This window comes from Talpa europaea, assembly GCF_964194135.1.
Source record: "Talpa europaea genome assembly, chromosome: 3".
In the NCBI taxonomy this organism is placed as follows: Eukaryota; Metazoa; Chordata; class Mammalia; order Eulipotyphla; family Talpidae; genus Talpa; species Talpa europaea.
In genome coordinates, this window is record NC_140069.1 from 82,449,600 (window position 1) to 82,475,541 (window position 25,942).

Here is a 25,942-nt window from a genome sequence, read left to right on the forward strand (position 1 = left end):
AAGGCTATTGCGTCATGTCACTGTAAAATTGGATCACAAAATGATCTTCCTCAGAAAACAGTAAATATTTTTTTACTTCTATGAACTATACACAATTGCTGTCAACCTAAATGATGAAAAAATGTTTCCCATAATTCCTTGGTTTTAATTTTCAAGATAAGTCAAAAAGAAATTTCCTCCCATTTTGTGAAATTTGGTCTTCACTTTTAGTGGAGTCAATTTTGATGACCTTTTATAGCACTAATTATCCTCTGATGAAAACCCCCGGACCTTTCTGTTTCCCCTAGTAAGAATGCTTTTTTAAATTTTAGTTTTGTCAAAAAGGGACAGAAGATATAAATTAATGCCATATTTGAGTGACATATGTGGATATAAAAGGAACAGTGTTTCATGAACCCCCATGCACAATGTTAAGGACATTATAAATAATCAGTGAATAATTCTTATTCATTCATACATTCATGCTAGACGCTGAAAATATGAGAATGATTTATTTCCTTACTTCATGGAATCTATAGGTAGTTACTCCGAGTTAGCAAGTTATCTTTTTAAAATGTTCAGTACAGAAATACATTTTTATCACAAATGTAATACGCTTGTAATAAATGAATTCAGAAAATAAGAAAGATAAAGAAAAAAACAGCTGTAATCTCACTACTAGAAGATATTTGAGGATAGATGCTTGCAGAGTTTCTTCCTAAGTATGGAAATCATACATCTCTTTATACATTTATAAAGTATATAATTTAATATATGTTATATATTATAATGATTATAATTATATGTGAATTTTATATTAATAAACACAAGTAAGTACAGATACCTTAAAAAGATATTCATACAACACATATGATCTTAAAAACTGCTTATCTTACAGAGTTTAAAAAAATACGTTGATCTATCTAGTTATAATGACTGAAGAGTGTTCTATTATATGGATATGTTGTAATTTGTTTCTTAAATTTTCTACCTTTGGTCATTTAGGTTGCTTCCAATTTTTTTTTACTATTATTAACAGTGTAATCATCCAAATGTACTCTTTTATTTATTTTCCCATCTTTTCCAGGACAAATATTTAATACATGTTAAGCTTGATATTTTATCTTCTTGAAGATTTAAAAGTTAAGAATATTAAAATAAACTTTAAACATTAAGTAATACAAAATTAAAATAAAAAACACCAAAATCAATCTAGAGTATTAGATACCAATATAATGGTTGTGATGGGGGCAAGTGAGTGTATTGATTGGAAGGGAACATCAAGGAGGTTCCAGTGTGCTCAAGTTTTCTTTACCTCGACCTGGGTGTTGGTTGTACAGCTGCATTCACTTTGTGAAAATTTGGCAAATTTATATTTATGGCTTGTTATTTTCTTGTATTTATGTTACACATCAGTGAAATATGTTTTAAAATCATGTTATGGTTTGTTTCTTTGTTTACATCCTTAGATAAATTCTGAAAATCAAATATTGTCATCATCTAAAGTTTTTAAAAATACAGGTTGCTAATTATAGAAAATTTGCACCAATTAGAACTTCCATTTCTTTGTATTTTTTTAAAGATTTATTTATTTATGCATACAAGAGCTGGGGGGTACAGGCCAGAGGTGCAGAGGGGTGAGAGGATTCATCAGGAGAAGTCTGCTGTGCCATGAGGGTTGCTCCCTGGCTGGTCAGGGATGGAACTCATGCCGCAGAGGCTGCAGATTGCTTAATAGTGCTGTGCTTAACCCCTTGCGCCCCCAGGGAGGCCCCATTTCTTTGTATTCTGAATTAACACTTGCTACTACTGCTTTTCTAATTGTTAATGATTATACATTTTAAAATTGAGTATTTATTTCTCTCTAATTTTTTACTTTGAGAAGTTTCAAACTTACAGAATAACCGTAAGAATAACACAATGAACACCCATATATTCTTCATTAACTTTAACAAGTTTCAATTTTTTTCCACCTTTGCTTTCTCAATTTCTTTTTACACACACATATGCATCTAGACACATACTGTACACATGTACATGTTTATATTTTTATCCCTGAATTATTTGAAAAGAAGTTATAGGTGTCCTGACAATGTACCCCTAATATGTATCACTTATGAATACGAATATTCTTTTGTGTAACCACAATACCTTTATTACTCCTTAAAAAATGAATGCTGATTCCATATTATCAAATAATCTCTAATTCAAATTCATATTTCCAAGTTTGCCCCCATATAGTCTTTTCTAAACGATCATTTAAAATAGGGTTAAATAAAGACCATCCATTAACTGCATTTAGCTTTTTTGTCTCTTTTTACCTAAAAGAGTCCTCTGTCACCAACACCCCACACCCTTTTCTTTCATGACATTGACATTTTTCACATCTAGGCCACTTAAAGTTTGTTTTCAAATACGTGTGATCATGCTTAATTTTGCAGGCTCATGTTACAAAATTATAGGTTTTCAGAGCGTATGGATTAGCAACTGTAGTAAATTTTCATTTTTGCTATTTGTTAATCAGAGCAAGACTCTGAATCGCCAGTTGGACACCAGATGTTTTTACTGAGGGAAAAAGAAAGCATTAAGAGCTTTTAAATCTTACATTATTACTTTGATCACATAAGAAATAATAACAGTGACATTTCATTCTCTGAAATATATTGCAATGGTATTTTCCTTCATATTGACACGATATATTATTCAATGAATCAGTTAGTATAGAAGCAGTTTAAAATGACCTGAAAATGCAGTGACAGCCAAGAAGGATATTTTGAAGTTTGAAATGATCCCTATATAAATAGAACGGATCAGCATAACTTTGGGATAAAATTAGCCGACAGTTTGTGGGCTCTCCAGCATGTGCCTGTTTGCTTGGTGCCGCTCTCCTGATAAGTCACAACAAAGCTTCCAGAGGGAGAGCAAGGATGGAAAGCACCGCAGCCCCTATCACCAAATCTGCAGCTGCCAAGTTAGTTAAGAAAAATTTCCTTGAAGCTCTAAAGTCAAATGACTTTGGAAAATTGAAGGCCATTTTAATCCAAAGGCAAATAGATGTGGACACAGTTTTTGAAGTTGAAGATGAGAATATGGTTTTGGCATCTTATAAACAAGGTAAAAAATATAGATGTAATTGTAAAATTGATAGAAAATGGGTTTTTAAAAAATGTACATTCTAAATAGTAGTTCTTACTGTTTCTTTAAGTATGTATTTGAAAGTTATTTTTATTTTATTTTCTTTCTTTTAAACTAGACCATATTATGAACTTTTATATGTGTGTGTGTGTGTGTGTGTGTGTGTATTTCTTTTCTGTCCTTTTCTTTTTCTACCCTGTGCCTGGAATTTGAATTCTCAGACAATCATATTTAAGTACTTTTCTTCTGCTTATAACAACATAGAATAAAGAAAAATATCTCTAGATTAAAATTAAACAAACTATTGAGATCTGTTCTAATGCTGACAGTGTGGCTGACTTGGGGACAGGTTGCTAATTCTCTGTTAATAACTTAGCCACTTAAAGACATCAACTTAATGTTCACCTGGGTGAAGGATTTTGCCTCTTTTGGAGGGTTGATGGATGGACAAAGTTGTGCTGATGCACCTTATGGTCCTCATCATTTTAATGAGTTTTCTGCCCAGGTCAGTTCAAAAGCTGAACCCAGAGAAACCAAAAAGTTAACTTTCTTCCTTAACTACATTAATAGATCCAAATTGTAGATATGCTTAACACCGAATATTTGCCTTATAAAGAGCTAGGGGTAATAAAAACTATGGCGGAATTTTTTTATCAAAGGGTTTTCTGGAACCTATGCTTAATAAATCAGAAATAAATTGGAAGCGCGCTAATTCTGATTTCCAAAATCAGCTAGTTAATGGGGGAACTTGAGTAGCGAGGCCATCTGGTGAGCGAACTGCAAACAAACACCATGTTCAATATCTTCTGTTTAAACATAATAGATGATAAGGTCTTGTGTGTAGCATTATGAGAGAAATAGTAATCCTTTTTCATGTTTAAAATACTTTCCATTCATATATAAATCATCGACACCGTCAATTTGCAGATACTAGTGTTAATGGTGTACATTTCTACACGAATTTACTATCCTCTGGTTGTCAGTGCTGAAGGAAGGACTGAATACTGAGGCCAGCTTCTGTGTTTGTGATTTTTTACTTAAGGGCTTTGTAATAAATTGGCATTGCTATTTTGACTGCAAGATAAAGAAGAGGTCTGTTTTTTAAAAAGTGGTTGATGGGCTCTGTTAAAAAGAAAGTGTACACTCTATAATTAGATTACTTTCAGCTTAAGAATTTGTTCAGTGAAAGACTGATTTAAATGCTAAGTACGTTTTAAAGGTTTTTTTTTTTTCTTTTTCAAAGTTATATCTGCACCTAATGTAAAATAACTTAGATCTAAGTTAGCAGGTAATTTATTTGCCCTGAGTTGTGAAGACTTTTGAGCATAGTGAATTATAGAGATCACAGAGAGTTTCTGAGGTTATAAGAAAGGAAATCTCAGGGGTAGGCTCCTAGGAAGAAGGGTGTTGTTTCTCTTGCTTTCAATAGTGTCAGCACCCCTGAATGAGAAGAAAATGCATTTTAAATTCTCTCTTGTCAATCTGAGCTGATGGGTATGGTCCTCACAGAGCTGAATTTTCATTCACGCTAATGGCTGTTTTCATGGTGTTAGGACTTAGGATGTGGCTTTCAATTAGGAAGACAGCAAATTGCACCCTTTGGGGAGAACAGTTCCATTCTTATGCATGCCAGGTGGATGTACTCACAGAAATAATAGCCCACAGGGTCATATCTTTAGGGTTCATACAGAAATTCTGTGTGAGGGTATGTGCACGTGCATGTGTGAGCATGTATGTGCACATACATGAGTGTGTATAGAAAAAACTACGTTTACTCCTCATTTAGTTTGAATATATCTTTTAAATCTTAACCCAGATTAAAGTGTCATCTGTTTTCAAAGTTTCTTCAATTTTTTTTGGTATCTCCCATGCTAATTATCCAACCTTTTGATATTTCAGTGGGAATGGAAGTATAAATAGAATCCTACTTGCTAGCCAAGTGAAGTAGATCTAAGAGGTTTTATCAATTTCCTAAAACACAGAGGAATTCCCAAGAAATACTGCAAACCTAAGCAGGCTGTGCATGGGTTAGTTAGTGCAGTTAGGTAGTGTTAGCTCCTTTCTGAACAATTCTAAGGAATGAGACCCATTTCTGTGTGGCCTTGAAAGATACGTGGCTGAATTAAACTTTCTAAGACTATTTCGATCATAGCAGACTGCTTAGATATTGAATGCTATTGAACTGTTACACACTGCTTTTTAGATTTTTTAAGGCACTTTTGAAAATTTCTGTACAGAAAAGTATATAAATCATAAGTGTGAACTTTGCTTCATTGCCAAAAAATAAGCAAACCTATGTAACCAGCATCACCAGCATCCAGATGTAGAAAGAGAATGGACTGACTTTTTTTTTAAGTGTGGAAATCTTCAGATTATTGTTATTTTGGCTTAACAAGCAAGACAACATGTAAAATCAATAACATCACACTTGTTTGATATTTGCTTGCATAATTAATAGCTATATTCAACAGTGGATTGTTCTGTGGAAGACTTAATAGTGCTACCATTAATCCCAAGCCAGTTTTATTTCTTTTAGGATGTGTGGTGTTATTTCACTTAGTATTTCAAAAAGTGAACTAATTTTCCCCTAAATCAATGTGTAAAGTCAGTATGAAAGTCAGCTTATCAGTTTTGGAAAGGCAACTCAGAACTCTTTTGATGAGAAGATCAACTTAGGATCTAAACATTATTCCCCCAAATCCACAATCTAATTAGCACATGAATAATCAAAAGTTAACCTCCAACACAAATAAAAAAAATGTGAATTTTTGCGAGGAAGGCAGAACACAGTGTCGGAGAATGCATTTTTGCTTCCCCCAGAGGCAAAGGGTCCATCACCTGACGTAGCTTCTCTTAATCGTATGACAGAGAACACTGATTTAGAAACTACTTCCAGAGCTCATGTTCAAACTATGGATCCTACTTACCCCCAGCACCTAATAATGATTCTTAATGTTAAATAGTGATCTCAGTTTATTTTTTCAAGTCATTTGAAATTTCATAACCAAAGCTTCACGTAAAATTATGTTTTAATAATTAAAAAAAAAAAACTCTGTCTCATACTTTGGAAATCAAACATAAAAAACATGCCGATTAGCATTTGAGATATGATCCAGAGAAGGGCAGGGTTACGGGTCTTAAAAGCAAAACCAGCAAGGGAGACTGCATCTGCAAGATCACCACTTTAAAAAGGAAATGACGTGATGAAAAGTGTAAGCGCCAAATGCAATAAATAGTTGAATAGTGAAGGATGTCAGTGATAGAAAGTTCATTATGAGCCAAGTATGAAGTATTTGGAATGAAAGCAGGGTCTCTAAGGAAACTCAAAAGCTATTCATAGTGGTTCTCACTGGTCATCTCCGTAGTGGAAATATGCACATCCTTAAGTCTGTTTCCAAAGGTTTTTCCAAGTATACATTTTGATTCTCTTTGAGATGTATGAGCCTTGGCTCATTAATGATATGGGCAGAATATCATACTTATCTCTTCGGTATGAAATTCCCTAGTCAGCAAGGTTAATCAGAGTCCTTTTATTAATCAGTGTAATGCACTTTAAGTACTTCGTTTATAGCCCACAGCTGCAGGTTCTTTGGTTGGTAGTCATATTTTTAATTAAAATAACCAATGAATGATTTCACTGAAAAACTTTCTGGCAGGTACTCGATCTACTTTACTAAGTAGCGACTGCCGTCCAAATATCTTGAAAGCTCTTATTTCCACTCTCTTAATGAATAATCTCTTTATCACCTAATTTTCCTCTTTGACAGAAATTTGCTCTCCTGCTTTCCTGTGATCCTCCTAGGGCTCTTTCCCCTTCCTGGATGTTCAAACATTTTTTCTGCTAAATTTTACATTTCAAGCTTACTTTTTTTCTCTCCTGAGGGATCCCTGAGCTTTATCCTGAAAACATTAGCTATTAAAAAATAGCCAAGAATTGTGCTTCAGTCCATAATCCTCCAGGACTGTGTAAATACGTGGACACAGGCAGAGCAAATGTCTGCTAATCCAGCCACGAGCAGCGTGTGTAACCTTTGGCTGTGATAACAGAGGCTTCTCATGTGTGAGGTTCTTTGGACTCAGATAACATTATAGCTGATAACTGTTGCCGAGCCCAGGCTTAGCTGAAGGTTTACCAGAGATGTGCATATCCCCCAAACACTACAGCAGAATCAATCCCCTCTTCCAAAGCATGGCCCAAATGTTTTGCTCCTTACCATAGTTCCTGATTGAAGGAGCTTTTTGTTGGGCGATTGAGGCATATGTCCTTGGTTTCAGATTTAACTTAAACACACACACACATGTGCACACAGAGGATTAATCTTCATATTTTTGTAATGATAAAACTTCTAAAATCCCTTTAGACCATTTGCCTCAAGTGATATTGACCTGGGGTGAATTGCACATAGTCTACAGTAGATCATCAGTGGTGATTTAAAGATTTGGGGGAACCAGAATTTGAATTGTCCTCCATCAGTGCTAGTTATACAAACTCAAGTCCTTTGTGTTACTTCATCACTGCAGGATATTTATTCTCATTTATAAAGTGAAGGCTTTAACGAGTCTCTCGTAATCCCCTCTATGCTGCTAATCTACCATGTTATGAAGGAGAAATTCGATAAATAGTTGATGTGTCCCATGTCATGACCTGGGGAAGGTAAAAAGTAACTGTAGACCCCGTAGATCCACCTGGTCTGTATTTAGGAGTTCTCTGTGGGATTTTTGCATAGAAGAAAAAACTTGTGTATTTTCCTCTCTTCACTTTATCTCACATAAACCCTTCCTGAAGCAGAGCTCTTCTGCAAGGACCTGTCTCTGCACACAGACCCTGAAACTGGGGTGAGAGTGGGAGTGGTTTATATGAGGGGGAGGCATGGCTTCTTTACTCATCCACCAAAGGCTTTGTTTCCAGGTTTTCCCCACCCTGGTCCTTTGTGCTGTGTGAGCACACACTCAAAGGGCAGCCTAGCCATCTGCAGAAGTGAGCAGAGGGGGGCCCTTTGAAAGGCAAATGCTAAGAAGAAATCACTTTCTAGGTCTTGGAGTCCTGGGACAAGTCAGCTGCAGGAAGAAGGGAGAGTAAAATATGAAACTGCCTGTTTACTTAACTGTGTTTCTGTCATGCTGTGACTGTCGGTGGCTATATTTTGGAGGACTAATTTTGATCTCTTGACATGTGGTTGCAGTGCATGTTAATAGGCATAGCCTCATCAGCAGGTTTTTTTTTTAAGTTTTACTTATTTATACAAGAACTGGGGTACAGTCAGAGGCATGGGAGGGTGAGAGAATTCACCAGAGACAGAACGGGGAACAGAACAGGCAGCAGATGGAAGACACTGCTGAGGGGAGCAGCAGGCGAGGCAGGAGAGGTCTGCTGCGCCATGTGGATTTCTCCCTGGCGGGCCAGGAATCAGTTCAACCCGCTGCGCCACCGGGGAAGCCCTCATCAGCAGTTTTTAAAGCGGGCTTTATTTTAGGTTTAGTCCGGAGCGAGGGCAGTTGTTAGGAAAGGACACCATCATTTCCACAGGTACACAGTAACCTGTGGATGCAGCCTCATTTTAAAGTGGTGATTATATATGGGTGCCCTCTGTTTGGTAGGCTGCTGCTTTGTCTACAGCAGGCTTTCCTGCTCTGTTTGGGGCTGAGTTATCCAGAACCCTCTCCCTTCACACCACCACCAAAGTTCTGCAAAACAGCTTCAAGATGCACTTCAGCAAACCCTGATCCAAAGCAGACAATCTGTCCTGTTCTCATTCCTCCTCTTTAGCCCCCGAAGGGCACCAGATTACAATGTCTTATTGCCAGTCACCTATGCACATTCCCATCTAGAAGAGGTGAGCTGTACACATAATCCATTCAGAGGGTCAACTGAATTCCAGAACCTGGTGTTTGTGATCCCCATTTACTGGTTAATGATTATGATTATGGGAGACACAGATGAAACTGACTGAGAGGCTAAGGATGACTGATTTGTGTAATAAACAGGCAGGATAGATTCTCTGGCACTATTGGGAATTTAGGAGGAAAAAAACCAACAAGCAACTGCATTTCCATATCAAAGATGTGACATATTATAGATGAATTTGGGATCTTCTCTCCTTCCCCGTGATTTGTGAAGCAGGCTTGGCACTAAACCTATTCTGCTTCCACAGAGACAAAGACAGATGGGGGCCCTGCATTGCAGATATCCTGAGTCCATTAGCTTGTACTGACGCAGGCGACTTATGGCTCTAGCAGGCTGAAAAAGTGGCAGTTTTCTCATCTGGAAAATGAAAGGCTTGGACTGGATAATCTTCCCTCCAGCGCTAACATTCTGTGTTTCTTTGATTTTACATCAAAATGATGTTTTCTTAATCAGCTCTCTGCTGCTTCCTTTCCGAGATCATTTTTCTTCTCATTGCAGAAGTGGGCATGAGTTTCCAATCAGTTGCTGCATAGAGCTGCCTAATCTCTGCTGCTAATCGACAGGCAAAACACACTCCTGTTTTCAGATCTGGAACCAGCTTCTCTTCAAGACAGTTAGAAAAGACTATCTTTGTGAACTGCTTGTTGGGAAAATTCGAGAATTAAAATGATTGATTAAGTATTGGAGCTAATCTGATTGATTCATTAGCCAAAACAGATTGCATGCCATATATAGCTTAAAAATTCTGCTACAAGCGCAGATTCAATGTACATAGTCAAACAGGAATGTATAAATGATTGTATACACATATATTGTGTATGTCATTCTGAACACATATACATACGTTAAAGTTACAAGGTTGAAACTCCCCAGCCGAAACTGCCTGTGATTCTATTTATCTCTGCCAACACAAAGTCCATATCGCCAAATACCTTTGCTTCTTGGTGACGGGAATCTCAAATTAGTTTCTGAGAACTTGTAACTCTTTTAGTTGAGTTTAGATGCCTACAAGAATTGAGATAATACTAAAAGGGTTACACTTTAAACAATCATCTGTCCATTAGTCCTTAGTGGAATTAACTTTGGATTGTTTTTCTTTTAAAGATCAGATTTGGATAAGGGGGCTTGCGGGGGGTGGGGAGTGGGAGGAAGAGAAAGCAAAACAGCCCTACAGTTCTGACATTTTCTTTTTTTTTTTTTTAAGATTTTATTTATTTATTTATGCAAGCACTGGGTACAGTCAGAAGCGTGGGAGGGTGAGAGAATTCACCAGAGCCAGAGTGGGGAACAGAACAGGCAGACTGACGAAATACTCCGCTGAGGGGAGCAGCGGGCGGCAGGAGAGGTCTGTGTGCTATATGGGACCCTCTCCTGGCAGCTGGGGATTGAACCGGTGCTGCAGAGGCTGCGGGCAGCTTCGCAGCTCAGTGCTCAACCGCTGCACCACCAGGGGAGGCCCAGCCCCACAGTTCTGAATGGGATGAAATAAAGTGTGTGTGTATGCACACACGCAAGTGTGTGCGTGAGAGAGAGAGAAAAAATGTGTGTGTGTGGGTGTGTGTGTGGGTGTGTGTGTCTAGATTGGAGGTTGGGCTCCAGAAAAACAAATTTAAGTTTGGAGTCCTAAAGAATTAATTAGCCTTGTGCATGATGTTATAAATGATCTTTTTAAACTAAATTATTTTTCTACTCTGAGCAAGGGAGCAATAGTTTATTTTAATCTTATTTATTTTTATAAATAATAATACATGTATAACTTACTAAATTTAAAAGCTACAAAGGTGAAATTCAAAGACAAGTAAATCTATGTACTTGGGCCCAGTCCCACACCCCCGGTTCTTCGGGGAAGCCACCACTGTAACCAGATTCTTATCTGATGTTTTGAATATATTTTCATCAGAGTGCATATTATGCAAGCTGCTCATTTCCCTGCTTCTATTACTCAGTAATATATCTTAAAATCAGTCTATATCAGTGTGTATAGGAGTGAGTCCTTCTTTATAATGACTGTATAGTACTCTATTGTGTGGATGTACCATAATTTATTTAAACAGTCTCCTGTTGATGAAGATGGAGGTGTTTCTGATTGCAACCATTAAGAGCAATGGTGGAGAACATTGCAACTTCTTGTCCACGGGGGGATTGCCAAGATCATCACTCAAGGGAAATGTCATATTCTTTACAAATTGTTCAGTGTAAATGGTGTGTGTGCAATACAGTGGCCCTTAGAGGGCATTTTATACATGAAGGATTATACTTGTAGGATAAATGCAGAGGAGTGCCAAACACGGAGTTTTTCACTTAAATGAGAGATATTTATATTTGATCATCACACCCATTTTTAATGAGGCCCTCATCCTCTGAGTGCCCTCCTGATGTTCATCTTTGGTGCCCAAAAGTAGTCACAATATTCTAGATTTATTCTGACCTCATCTAATCAGTAAAGAATACAACTTTTATTTTTCTTGATCTGGGCACTACACTTTTATTAATGTAGCTTAGGATTTTATTACCTTTTTGGCAGCTCCAATACACTCTTGGCTCATTTTGAGATTGCTGTCAACTCAAATCCCTATGTCTTTTCTCAAATAAATTACCATTAAACCATATTCTGCTTACCTTGTATTTGTGGAGAAGAATTTTTATAAGCTAAAAGCAAACTTTTGATTTATCCATGTTAAAATTTATTTTGTTGTTTCAGCCCTAGAGTCTCTTCTAAGCTGTTGAGCTATCTCTACATCTTCACTGTGCTATCAATATTTCATAGTGAGCTTAATGCCATGGCTCTAGGTATTGACACTGAATGAAGGTTTATAACGTTATCTTTGTTATAGCTTGTCATATACTCCAACCATTGCAGACTTGGATAAAAGGGACTAGCACAGTGTATAAAAGTCAGAGGGAGAAAGTAGAGAGATGGAGGTGGGAGAGTGATAATACCTAATGGAAATATTATCTAAGATCTCAATTCTAAGAATACCTACGCTTTTCCTGATCAATTAATTTGTGTATAGCTTGTAGGCATAGTTAATTGTGGAACATAGCATGTTTTCTTGTTTATTTTGACTGCTAGGAAGTTCAAAGACGAATTTTCAGTGTGGTTCAAGTATACAGGACATGATTTATATTTTGCATAGCTGTCTCACCCTTGACCTATTTTATTTTCCCACCTTTTTATCTTTGCCCTTACATTCCACACCATTTAGAAAATTTGTATGTGTAAAATTTGTGAGTCGCTTTAAATTCCTACAAAAGATGAAGTATTGTATGAAACAACATCGGGTATATAAAATATTGGCATGACAAATTTTAAAGAAACATTGAAACATTCATACCTTACAGCGACAACAATAGCAACAATCTAGGGAAAAAGAACTGTGATGGAATGAAATGTATAAGCTTGTAACTAACAGCTTTGGAGTCATTCAAAACAATGATTGGGTGCTAAAAAGAAATCCCATAAGAGTCTCATGTAAATCACTGTGTGATCACAGAAATGATAGTCTCAAATGCAAATGTTATAGTCAAGAAGGCAAAATAAGTAAATCAGATAATAGAGGATAGTAGACAGTCGAACTCAAGAGTCCACTTAAGTACATCCATGTGTGCTACTAGACCAAATATTTGCAATGCAGACACATCAGCTACTAGTTGTTTTTCTTTTAAAGATTTATTTATTTTTGCATTCAAGAACTGGGGTATAAACCAAAGGTGCAGGGCAGTGAGAGGATTTACCAGAGAGACTGGGGAGCAGAACAGGCAGATCTACTAAAATACACTGCTGAGGGGAGCAGTGGGTGAGGCAGGAGAGGTCTGCTATGCAATGTGGGTTGCTCTCTGGCAGGTGTGGGCAGGGTGGGGGGGCATGGAAATTGAATGGTGCTCTAGGGAGATTGCTTGATAGCACTGTCTTTAATCCCTGTGCCACCAGGGAGGCTCAGCTACTAATTTATAGCTTGTAAATCCTTCCCTATAAATGTGACCAAAGTAAAATAGCAAAAATCCTTGTAAAACAGGGAGAAAGTTAAATTTTGTATCCTTTTTTTTTTTTTTTCAGGTTATTGGTTGCCTAGCTATAAATTAAAGTCTTCTTGGGCAACCGGCCTGCACCTCTCAGTCTTATTTGGTCATGTGGAATGTCTGCTGGTGCTGTTGGACCATAATGCTACAATCAACTGTAGACCCAATGGGAAAACCCCTCTTCATGTGGCTTGTGAAATGGCCAACTTGGATTGCGTTAAGATCCTCTGTGACCACGGCGCAAAGCTCAATAGCTACTCCTTAAGTGGACACACAGCCTTACACTTCTGTACAACTCCAAGCTCCATTCTCTGCGCCAAGCAGTTAGTTTGGAGAGGTAAGTCTTTCTGGGTGGCTGACATTGTTATCAACTTGTACACCCGTGGTTGTGAAACTTGGTGATCTTAATTTACTCAGGTCTTAGTAAGATCTTTATGCATTAAATCTAAGTCCGGGGGGGGGGTTTCTAAAAATACATAGATATGTATATATAATTCTATTGGCTCAAGGGGCCCTAAAATACATATTCATATATAAATACATATATATGTAACTATACAAATATAACCACATATAGCCATACCTAACTATAACTATACATATAATTATATATACTTGTGCATGGTCCAGGTCATTCAAATGATGATCACATTGTTAATATTTTTCATTTTAGGAGACTAGTTAATATGCACAATTATTTAGCAAATATTATTTAGTAATATTCTAAGTAAGTGAGGCAAAAAGAAAATGGTTTCTGTCCCCGATGAGCCTATGTATGTGCTAGTAGGGGGATGAACATTAATAAAATTAATTCATACATATGGTATTGCAAATTGGAGCAAAACCAGGTACTATGAAAGAGAATGTCAGAAGTGAACTATTATAAAATGTATAAAGACTTCTTTCAAGGTACCATGTGTGGGCCTCCCTGGTAGCCTAGGGATAAAGGCTCAGAGCTACCAATGAGAAAGCCTGAGTTCAATCCTTGGCCAGGGAGCTACCCACATGGCATGGCATACCTCTCCTGACTTGCCCGCTGCTCCCCTCAGCAGCGTATTTCAGTCAGTCTTCCTGTTCTCCTCCCTACTCTGTCTTTGGTGAATCCTCTCACCCCTGTATCTCTGGCCTACACCCCAGTTCTTTTAAGTAAAAATAAATAAATGAAATCTTTTTTAAAAAAAGGTACAATATGTAAGCTAAAGCTCTAAGAAGAAAGGAGCTCGTCATTAAAATATGGTGCCAAGAGGAAGAGGACTGTAGGTACAGGGAATTGTGAGCAAAGTTACTGGAAGAGAAAAAACAAAAAAATTATGTACTGTTCAACCAATGAAGGAAGGCCAGTGAGGCCAGAAATCAAGAGAGTGGGGTGGAGCAAGAGGGAGAAGAGGATAGAGGTGCCACAGGAGGACACTGGATGTTTTAAATAACCCCAAGGCATTGTGTTTGGAAAAGGAGTCACTGATAAGTTTTAAGCAAGGCAATGACATGGATTAATTTCCACTTAAAATCATCATTCTAGAATCATGCAAAAATTGGTTTGGGGAGGCCATGAAGAGAAGCAGGGAAGCTGTTTGATAGTGTAGTTGACAAGGAGCAAATATGCACTAAGCAAACCTGGATAGCAAGTTTGCAGAATAGAAATGGGCTTGCACTGTGTTTCAGAAGCAAAATTGATGGGATTCAGTAGGGGTAGAAGTCAAGGAGAAAGTAGTCTCAAGTTTCTTTGTCAGGTTTCCGACTTTAGAAAAGGGGTGAATAGTAATGCATTTTTTTTAAATGGGGAAATGAGGGAAAAGCATGTATGTGGGGCAAATCATTATATCAGTTTTTTTTAAAGTCAAGTTTGTAGAGGTGTAACTTACGCAAGTAAAATTCACTATTTTTGTGAAGCCATCACTTCAATTAATGCAAAAAATTCCCAGAGGTCCTTTGTAACTGATCCTCTCACTCTACACATCTTTCCCCCTTTTCCCAACCGCGGATCTGTTTTCTGTCCCTGTAATTTGGCCTTTTTTCAGGATGTCATATAAACGAAATTGTACACCATGTAGCCTTTTGAATCTGGTTTCTGCCACTTAGCATAATGCATTTGACATTCATCCATGTGCTTGTACTCACCAGTCATTAGATCTTTATTACTAAGTAGAGGTCTTTGTAGCACAATTTATTCACTCCCCAGTTGAGGCCTATTTGGATTGTTTTCACTTTTTGGTAATTTGGGGAAATAAAAGCTGGTATAAACATTTGTATACAGATTCTTGCATGGATATATTTTCATTTCTCTCGGGTACAGGAGTACAATGATGGGTTACATGGTAAATTGTTAGAAACTGCCAAATTATTTTTTGAAATGGTTTACCATTCTGCATTCCCAACAACAGTGTATAAGAGTTCCAGTTGTTCTCCATTCTTAGCAGAACTTCATAATGTCAGATTTAAAAAAAAAAAAAACATTTTAGCCATCGAATAGGTATATAATAGTATCTCATTATGATTTTAATTTTAATTTCCCTAAAAACCAAGAACATTGAATATGTGTTCAAGTAATTATTTGCCATCGCTACTCAGCCTTTTGGCTAAGATCAAGTGAAGTACCTATTTGCCAGATATATATTTGCTTTGGTGAAATGTCTGTTGATAGTTTTTCCTCCATTTTATAAAATGGATTGTTTTCTTATGACTGATTCATGAGAGTTCTGTATATATTGTGGACACTAGCTCTTTAGCACATATGTGGATTGCAAGTATTTTAATTCATTCTTTAGTTTTTCATTTTCTCAACAGTGTCTTAAAAAGAGCAAAAGTATTTAATTTTTATTGTCAATTTATTGGTTTTTACATCTTATGGTTTGTAATTTTTTTTTTGTGTCTTCTAGCTAAGAAACCTAAGTGTAAAAGATTTTCTCCTATGTTTGCTTCTAAAAGTTTTATAATTTTAGGTTTTCAGTCTCAGAGTTCCTCCTAGATCAGTTTTAAATATGAGAAGTTTCAAATCTCTTTGAGATATCAAAGTGACTAAGTGAATGATGCACTTAATATAATTTTAGGTTTTACTTTTAGGTCTTTTATTCATCTTGAATTAATTTTTGTATATAACATGAGGTATAGGATGAGGTTCATCTTTTTTGTATATGGTTGTCCAATTATTTCAACATTATTTGAAACAAGTAAAACAAGCAAACCTGGATAGCAAGTTTGCAGAATAGAAAATGGGCTTGCACTGTTTCAGAAGCAAAATTGATGGATTCATCATTATTTGTTTCAACATTATTTGTTGAAAAGACCATTCTCTACCATTGAATGACCTTGTATCTTTGTCAAAAATCTGTTGCCAATTATGTATGGGCCTATTGGTCTATGTATCTGTTTTTTTTTTTTCTAATGTTCCACTAACTTGATTGCTGTAGCTTTATATTATCTCAAAAATCTCATGGAGTCCCCCCTAGATCAGATTTAAATATGAGAAGTTTCAAGTCTCTTTGAGATATCAAAGTGACTAGGTGAATGATGCACTTAATATAAAAGTATGGCTTTCAGAAAAATCCTGTGAACAAAAGCTATAAATTTAGGAATATATAGGCCTATGCCTATAGATTGTATTTGCAGACAGGAAATCAAAGTAATCACCTAGAGAAAGAGAAAAGAGAACCTAGCACCAAATTTTGTTAAATGTTTATGTTTGGATGTTAGCAAGATGGAGAGGAGCCAATGAAGGAGAATGAAATCGATTGATATGCAGAATTGGAGAAATTGATTGAAACCCAGGAACATTTTTGACACAGGATAGGGGCTAAAAAAGAAAAAGTTTCAAGAAATGGGGAATGACCAGCTGGTGGATAGTATTGTTAGTTACTGGAGAGGTTTAATAGACCTTCATTAGATTAAGTGACAGTTATCACTGACAAGAACAGTTCTACATGATGTATGTAGAACAATTCTACATGATATAAGCCAGACTAGAATGGCATACGATGTGAATGGCAGATTGGAAACCATAGATGGCATATAAGCAAATATTCAAAGAAATTTGCCTGCAAATGTGAACATTGGAAGAGCATGATTGCTGAAAGAAACAAGGGGGAGGTCACAGGAGATTATCACCTACTGTTTAAAATAAGAGGAAATGTGGGTATGTTGAAGGAAAAGATTTATAGAAAGAAAGCAGGTGAAATGTATAAGGCTAACTGAAAGTTTCAAACCTTAGAGCAGTTGAAACAGGATGAAATCTAGAGATCACGGAACACATGGTCATTTTCACCAGATGGGTCAAAGTAAAAGGTGATTTTATTTTACTTTATTAAAGATTTATTTATTTATTTATACAAGCACTGGGTACAGTCAGAAGCACGGGAGGGTGAGAGAATTCACCAGAGCCAGAGCGGGGAGCAGAGCAGGCAGAAGGACCAAATTTCACTGCTGAGGGGAGCAGCGGGCGGCAGGAGAGGTCTGTGGTGCTATGTGGGACCCTCAATGGTGGCCTGGGATTGAATTGGCGCTGCGGAGGCTGCAGAGGCTGCAGAGGCTGCAGAGGCTGCAGAGGCTGCGGGCAGCTTCGCAGCCCAGCTCTCAACCACTGTGCCACCAGGGGAGGCCCAAGATAGTCTTACTCTTAAGCTTCATGGCAACAAAGGCCAAAGCTATAAAGAAAAAAAACAGTTGAAGGGCCTCCCCGGTGGCCGCAGCGGTTGAGCGCTGGGATGCAAAGCTGCCCGCAGCCTCTGCAGCACCAGCTCGATCCCCGGCTGCTCCCCGGCCATGGGAGGAGGGTCCCACATGGCATGCAGACCTCCCCTGCTGCCCACTGCTCCCCTCAGCAGTGTACTTCGGTCCTTCTGCCTGCTCTGCTCTCTGCTCTGGCTCTGGTGAATTCTCTCACCCTCCTGCGTTTCTGACTGTACCCAGAGCATGTATAAACAAATAAATGAATAAATAAATAAATAAGTCTTAAAAAAAGAAAAAAACAGTTGAGAAATAAAAAAATACTCAACATCTGTGTAGCAAAAAATTAAAAGGCAATCATAAAATTGATAAAAATACTTAAGACTGTGTCAGAGTTTACATCCTTAATACATAAAGATGTCTAAAAAATTGAAACAAGGAGATTAACAATTAAGTAAAAAAAAAAAAAAAAGAGAGAAAAACAAAGGACCAAGGACAGGAATAGGTATTTCAGAAACATAAATCATATAAATGATAAAGTTGACATAATGATCACCTTCCTAATAATCAATAAAAATGTCAAAGATAATAATAATTAGATCATTTTGGATTTTCAAAAAGAAGTTTATGGGAGACTGTGTATTCTGTGTGATTATGCAGATCGGAAAATAATGTATAAATTATTTAGGTCAAACTTGGCATCATAGCTAAAGTTTAACTGTAGCTAGCAACTTCGAAAACACAAATGTGTTATTTTAAATTCTTACTCCTAGGATAAAGATTTTTTTTAGTGCGGTACCTAGCAAACACATCAAAAACAAAATTGGGAATCATATGAGGGGGGACAATTTCACCCATTTTATGGATGGAGAAGTAGAGAGAAGGGAAGAGGTAGGAGGTGGGTAGGTTTTGTAGTCTGGAAACTCTAGAAGACTAAGCATCTTGCATTCTTTCTTTTGCATTGTTATATCCTCAGACTCAGACAGTGCTTGGCACACAGAACCATTCAAGAAATGGTCTCTAGCTGACCTGGGAAGGGCTCCAGAGTCCCTGAGTGTGTGGATGGGAGGTGTTAGGTTCATGGCTAAGAAAATGCTGCCGTTGGTCAGTTTTACCCTCTCATGTCACTGAGGACATCACTGAGGGATGAATTTTCTCACTCTTGGATTATGTTGTAGGCATTTTGAGGAGAAGTCACATTATCAGTTTGTAGCTGGACAGAAGGAATTGAGACCGCTCACAGACAAGGAAAATAAGTCAGGCTAACATTAAACTCAGGACCGGAGAAGTCCATTAGAGGAAAAACCAATGCCATGGCAACTGAAAAACCAATGTAATTTCATTTGCTATTTAATGGGCTTTTTGTGGAAAAGTGCTCTTTGTGGAAAAGGCTAATTGAGGCCAAAAAATTGCATGCAATTTTCTCTTAAAGGATTTTCCCTTATTTTTTTTTTTTCTATGTTTCAGAGCCTGCTTTGTCCCCATGCTGGATTTTGTCTGCTATTTTTCTGTTTGCCTTTCTACTTAATGCCCCCCATCCCTGGCCTTTGTTTCCTGTGGTATTAGTATAATACTGTTCATCAGTAGAGAGAAGGCTTATTTACCTCAGTGAAAATGTCCTCTCTCTGAATCTTGCATTTCCCTACGAATAGAGAGAGTCAGGTCAGGTTTAGCTGGCTGAAAAGCAGCCTGTGATTCTTACCTATTCCCTTTCGTAAGAAGAAAATGAAAGCTGCTTCCTTTGCTCTGCATGAAGTAAATCCTGACAGTGGAGGAAATTTTGTTACTGCAGGAAAGCCATAAAAATCCAAATGTTTCCGAGCAGAATGTCGCATGAGGGCAACATAAAGGAGACCGTGTCTTTTAAAACACTGTGCCCTGTTACTTGGTGACATGTTACCTCTGTGTTAGGAAATTCCCTATTCATAGAACATAGAAAAGCAAGATACCATTGGCTTTCACTTTGATCAAGAAATGGCTGTGCTTGCCTCACAGACATCTCTTAAACCAGAACCTTCCATCATCCCTTCTCTTATATTACACCATATAGTAGCACAAATCTGACCAGTCATTGACAAAAAACCATGGGAATGGGAATTTTTGCCACCTTTGCTATACTGTTAGCACCATCTATGCAATATGAATTTAATATTTTCTTCAAATTGACATTACTCACTGTATTTAATTTTAAGGGAAAGTTTATATCATTATAAGAATGGACCCATCATTTTATAAAATAAGGTAATAAGATACTTGCCATACACAGAAGATAGTAACAATAGGAAATAATGGGCAATTAAATTCTTGACCTTCATCTATCCAGACACCCTCTTCTTGGAGATGCAGAGAATGACCCTAAGTCTCCTCTTCTGGTCACTGCTTTTCTAGAAGTGTGATTGCCAATCATTCTTCTCTGAAGAAGTGAACTTGAGGGCCTCCCTTGTGGCACAAGGGGTTAAGTCTCAGCACTATGAAGTTATCTGCAGCACAAGTTCCATCCCCAGCCTGGGAGCCACCCACATGGCACAGCAGACCTCCCCTGTGTCTCCTGATGCTCCCCTCAGCAGTATATTTCAGTAGATCTGCTTGTTCTGCTCCTCATTCTGTCTCTGGTGAATCCCCTCACCCACTCCCACCTCTGTCCTGCACCCCGGCTCTTGTATGCATAAATAAATAAATCTTAAAAAACAAAAGAAGTAAACTTGAAATTAACTTGCAGCCCATCCCTCATACCTAGTCAGGCAGCAACTAGCCCAGCCTGGTAAAGAATATCCCACATAAAATTCCAGCACGCTTTGGGAGACACTTCCTCAAGCAGTGCTTTATGAAGTTGATGGTCTACTCAGTGGTGAAATTTTAGAAGCACCCCTGAGTTTGCTGTTCTCTTCAGCTCTGTCCTGGAGATCCTTGCCAGCACCGAGAGAAAAGAATAATATGTAAGGTGTATAAAAATTGGAAAGCAGGAGGCAAAGCTGCTATTATTTCACACAATATGTTTGTCTACATAAAAAAAAACCAAGAAAATCTAAGACCTAGTCATTAAAATTAATAATTGAGTTCACCAGAGGAACTGCATTTGAGATCAATATGCAAAAATCAATTGCATTTCTATATACCGGAAACAAGTGGTGGGAAATCATAATGGAAGAACATGTTTAAAATGGCACAAAAAGTCGAAAGGAGCTAGAAAATGTATTCACAAGAGGTGAAAAAAATACAAACATTTGTTAAAGGACACTGAGAAGATACTGTATTCAAGGTTTATTAAGAAAAATGTAGTATCTTGGTTGCTCCTTTCTTAGGGGCAACCACTTTCATTTCTTTTAGCTGATATGTTTGATATTTTTTTCCATGTTGATGAACACATACCATTTACTTGTGCATATAATTGAAAACCAGCAATGTAACAGTTTTCCAGCAATTGCTATTTATGATCATGGAAGATGGGTATCTATACTCCACACCCCAAGTGCCTTTTTTGTCCTCCATCCTCACCATATAGTTACACAATAACTAAGAGGTTCGTAGTCAATTAGGATGACTTTTCCTTCTTTGAACATTTTGTTTTCCTGGGAGTAAATGGTCTTTTTTATTCTTTTGCTTCATTTGCTATGAACCATCACTGTTTTAACTAATTTTTTACCAATAGTATTCATCTCCAAAAATATTTAAATTCAAACAGTATTGTTTTAAAATCAGTTTCACTTTTTTGAAAAAGTCCCTTCTGAAGCCTTCAGACCATTCCATCAGGCCTAGCTTGATGTGCATTTCGTGGACCACTTTCATCCGGGAATCTCCTTTCCCATTATCCTGAAGATTCCTTTTGCTGGATCCAGATCTTCCTATATCTTGGTCTGTTGCCCATTTGGGTGAGTATGGGTGCTAGTAGATTTCTGAGAAAGGGTACAAGAAATGACACATGTCCCAAAATATTTTTATTCTACCTTGATTTGTCATAGAATTCTAGATTGATAATCATTTTCCTTTAAAATGATAAAAGCACTGTTCCATTGTCTTCTAGTTTCTAATGCTGTTGCTGAAAGATCAGAAGCCACGTTATTTTTTTATCCTTTACATGTGACCTACTTTTTTCTCTCTAGGAAGTTTAGTTTTCTTTTTTCTTTAGTGTTCTGAAATTCCATGATGGTAGCATTCATGCATATCCCTCCCCCACCCCTTCCTTGTACTGAATCCTTTTAACCCCAAATATTCCTGTCAGTTCCGAGAAATGTCCCCTAATTGTTTCCTGCATGAATTCTTTTATTTGGTTTTCCATATGCTTTCTTCCTTGAATTGCTAGTATTTAGAAAGTACTAGATACACTAGTACACTAGTATCTAGTATTTAGATAGCAATTAATACTAATTGCTAGTATTAGATAGTGCTGGACTATTCTTCTAATGGTTTTTATATTGTCTCTTCGTTTTCATATTGTCTCTTCTGTTTGGCATTTTTTAATCTTTATGCTTTATTTTTTTTTTTACTTTATGCTTTAATTCACTTCAGATTATTTTTCTCTGCTTTTTATTGTCTATACCTACCACACTAGTCTTTCCTTAGATCTTTCATTTTCCTTGGCTGTCTGCTGCAATCTAAGATTGAGTGACTGAAAACTGATTTGGTGGATGAGTTCACTCTCAGCTTCATTGTGGGGTAAGAGAGGGCCTGGCTGAAGCTTTTATTTGAGGAATCTCTGATATAGAGACATTAGATCACTTTTTATTAGGCTGGTGAGATTCTCCAAAGAGAACACCAGATTTTTTTTCCTGAAAAGTCAAGGACTGATGGCCCATATTCTAGTCCCAGTTCTAGACTGGGAATACAGATGTAGAGGACTTGCTGTCTAGAATGCCCTCTCCTCTCGACTATGCTAACTTTTACTTAAGACTTTACTGCAGACTTCAATGACAAAGATTCTTTCTAAATTCCCTTAAACTAAGGTGCGTTCCTGTGCTGTTCTGTATTCTCATTGCATGTTGCAGTTTTCCTTTGTGACACATATTTTATTTGTTTAATGCTTTGGTTAGAATCTGCCTCCCTCACTAAAGCACAAGTTTTGTGAGAGCAGTGTTTTACTTAGCATAGGCTCATGCATTGTACATATTAGTTGCTGATTGTTGAATATTTATTAACTTTCAAGTAGGAACAACTATCATAAGTAGAGAGGAGAGTGTAGCTTAACCAAAGCAATCCTGTCACCAATACTGACAAAATGACTCATTTTATGGTCTATTTTATTCTTTGTTTCTTTGCCATATGAAGAGAGCATCTGAGGAAGGACCGAGAAGTCAGAAGTCAAATGCTATTGAAAAATTCAGTAAATTGATTTAAAAAGTTTCCACTGGATTTAGTGACATGAAAAGATTCAGAGATCTAGAGCATATGATGGATCGAAACGAAGGGAGTGAACTTGATAAAGAGTTTGTCCATGAGGGTGAAGAAGTCCTTTAAAGAGTATTTGTGCAGAGAAGTCAAGAGGGTAGATGAAGAGGAAAACCAGGTTAAGAATTATTTTCAGCTGTCACAAACCTCAGCATTGAAATACTGATGGCAAAAATCCACTAGTGGGGCAGAAATGAAAGACAGAGGAGAGGAGAGGGATGCTTAGCAACATGAGGATTCTGAGAAGCTCAGGAAATGGCAGCTAGAACCAAGTAGGACTGACTCTAGAACACTAGTTCTATTGTAGCTGGAGCCAAAAATAAAAATTAAAATTAAAAAAAGGAGAGGAAAGGATGGGAGTTTATATGTTAGTAGTAAGGCTCTAAGGAAGTTTCCTTCTGCAAGTATTTTCTACGTAAAGTATAAGGTGAGGAATCTTAAGAGTAGAGAGAGAAAAGGTAAAGGCTTGGGGAGTGAAAAATGTTTGCAACCATTAACATGGAGCAGGTGGGGAGTATTGGATGACTGAGCAGTCCTGAAGATCCTTTTGCATTTTTGTTTGACTTTATGGAGGCGCAGTCTTGTGCAGGTGGGACTGCCCCTGCATGTGACTGTGGCCACACAGCTCTCAGTCCCTAGGGTTCACTCAGGTCTAGCTTAGCTTATAGCACCAAGTAAGTGTTATAAAAGTTGGAGGTAGTTTAAGATTTTGGCAAGAGAGTTATGAAATGATGGAATTTGGAAATAAACTGAATAAGGAGGGGAGGAAAAGAAGGAATATGTAATGGACAAAGAGGTCATTGAGAGAGGCACTAGTGAAACTGAGGTTAAGAAATCAGATGCAGGAATTCTAACAGTGTGATAGCCATAGAAAGGGGAGGTTCCAGTTTCCCTGCCACACCCAAGGAAGGGTGGAGCTAAGCAGCAGGAGGAGGGGGGAGCTAAAAAAGACTTAGGAAGAGAAAGGAAGAAAAAGACTTGGAAGATTCACATGAAGCAGAGAGATAGGTGAACAAGCCTTACTTCTTGGCCTTGAACTTGTACCTGAACTTAGTGGACATGGAAGCAGACACTTGAGTCAGAGATGTGAGTGAGAGACCCTTGGGGGGAGTTGACAATAACCGCTTTTATCATGACTTGTATTTTGATTTTGCTCTTTTCCTTCCTTTAATTTCTTATGGGTCCCCACCAGAAGGTGCCTTAGGTTTGCGGTAAGTCTGCTTTGGGCCCACCCTGTTTGATTGGGCATTTATCCAGGAGGGCATGGGTAGCTTTGTCGCGAATTGGAAACTATCAATATTTTGATTACATTCTTTCTCTTCTCTCTGTTGCATACCTACTGTAATAAACTTTTCTATTGAAGGTCTTAAGCACTAAGAGCGTGTTTTGTTTGGATGCGGCAGATGGCAGAACCCATTTGCCTGCTAACAGAATTAGTGATTTCAGGAGACTTATCAATTCAGGCAATAACTCAGCATAGGTATGACTGTGGTGGGAGTCACCAAGTTAGAGAGGAGAAAGTAACAGGAGAGAAGGGGAACCAGAAACCAAAAAAAAAAAAAACAAAAAAAAAAACCAAAAAAAACAGGGCATTGAGTGTGTGTGTGGTTGTTCAAGTCACCCAGAATTTGTGTGGAGAGACATGTGAGTCAGAAGCCAAAGTCTTCAGAAACTGATGGAGAGATAAATGTATTTACTAGGGAGGGTAGTTGATATAGATGAAATAGCAGAGCCCCAAAGAAGCAGGGGGTGTTCTTTTAATTTTAATTTCTTTTAAGAAATTAGGGAGTAATTGGAAGCAGCAATGGGGGGTCAGATATATGAAAAAGAACACCCAACTCTATACTGCAGGCCAGAGTTAAGCATCCCGCATCAGTTCTTTGAGCTGGGAACAGGGCAAAGCTAGCTCGGTTGCCATGGTGACCAACGCCCGTCTCTGGGCTCATTAATCCTGTGTTCCAAACTAAGCACTTAGCGATAGCTTCTGAATAACTGCACAAAGCTCTGCATACTGAAAAGGGCACATTCATGTTAAGCAGGGGAAAAAGGTTTTCAATTTCATTCATTAAACTTGAGTAAATAATTTAATATCTTTGTGCGTCAGTCCTCCTAGCTAATGAATAAGGATAAATGCTTAATGGAAAATCTAGCCTAATAAAGTTAACAGCATTGGCTTTATATATATAAAGGAAATTGATGTTTCGGTATATATGCATATGAAGGGGAAAATGGAAAGGAAAATAACATATATTAAGCATACGATGTAGGATGTCAGGTACTTTAAAATAAAATGTCTCATTTAATCCTTGCAACAACCATCTGAGGTGAGGTGCAAATTAGTCTCCTCCTTTTATAGATGAGGAATCAGAAACTCAGAGGAGTTAAATCAGGTCCCAGGTCACACACTCAGTGGGATGCAAGCAAGTCCAATTTTATCAGCTTTGGGTACTCTCATGCCGTACTGAAAATTGTGCTCTACTTACCCCACTTTCCCTTCGGGAACATTTGTCTAATTCAAAAATTAGGAGAAAACTTTGCACTAAGGCAACACTGACTATCTAAAAGCGAACCTTAAATGCTGTCTTAGAAATCCATTAACTTTTAAAAGAATTCACTACCATGAGATATTTTTCTTGATAAAAGAAATAGAAGACAGCTGGATATATTAGAAGTGCGTTTAATTAAAAAATGTGAAGAATTGTCAATGTTTTTCCCCACAGGAGTGCCACCAAGGCCGTTGTCGCCACTGCGCCACTTCCCACCATGCAGGTTTGCCATTGCAAGCAACACTTTTCACAGAGGGCTATTTTCCTTTTAAGCACAAAGCCTTTATTTGGGTTTTCTGAAATTGCTCCAACAGAG

General features: G+C 37.6%; 1 protein-coding gene across 1 annotated transcript in view; it reads left to right on the forward strand.

Moving 5' to 3' along the window:
• Window positions 1-2,906: 2,906 nt before the first annotated feature.
• The window catches only part of ASB4 (ankyrin repeat and SOCS box containing 4), a gene marked incomplete at both ends in the record, with an annotated part of 57,036 nt that continues 34,000 nt past the window's right edge, over window positions 2,907-25,942 (forward strand). Inside the window, 2 exons of the mRNA XM_084229312.1 lie at window positions 2,907-3,093; window positions 13,077-13,376. Coding sequence (XP_084085438.1) covers window positions 2,907-3,093; window positions 13,077-13,376 — 487 coding nt within the window. The remainder of the gene's footprint in view (window positions 3,094-13,076; window positions 13,377-25,942) is intronic.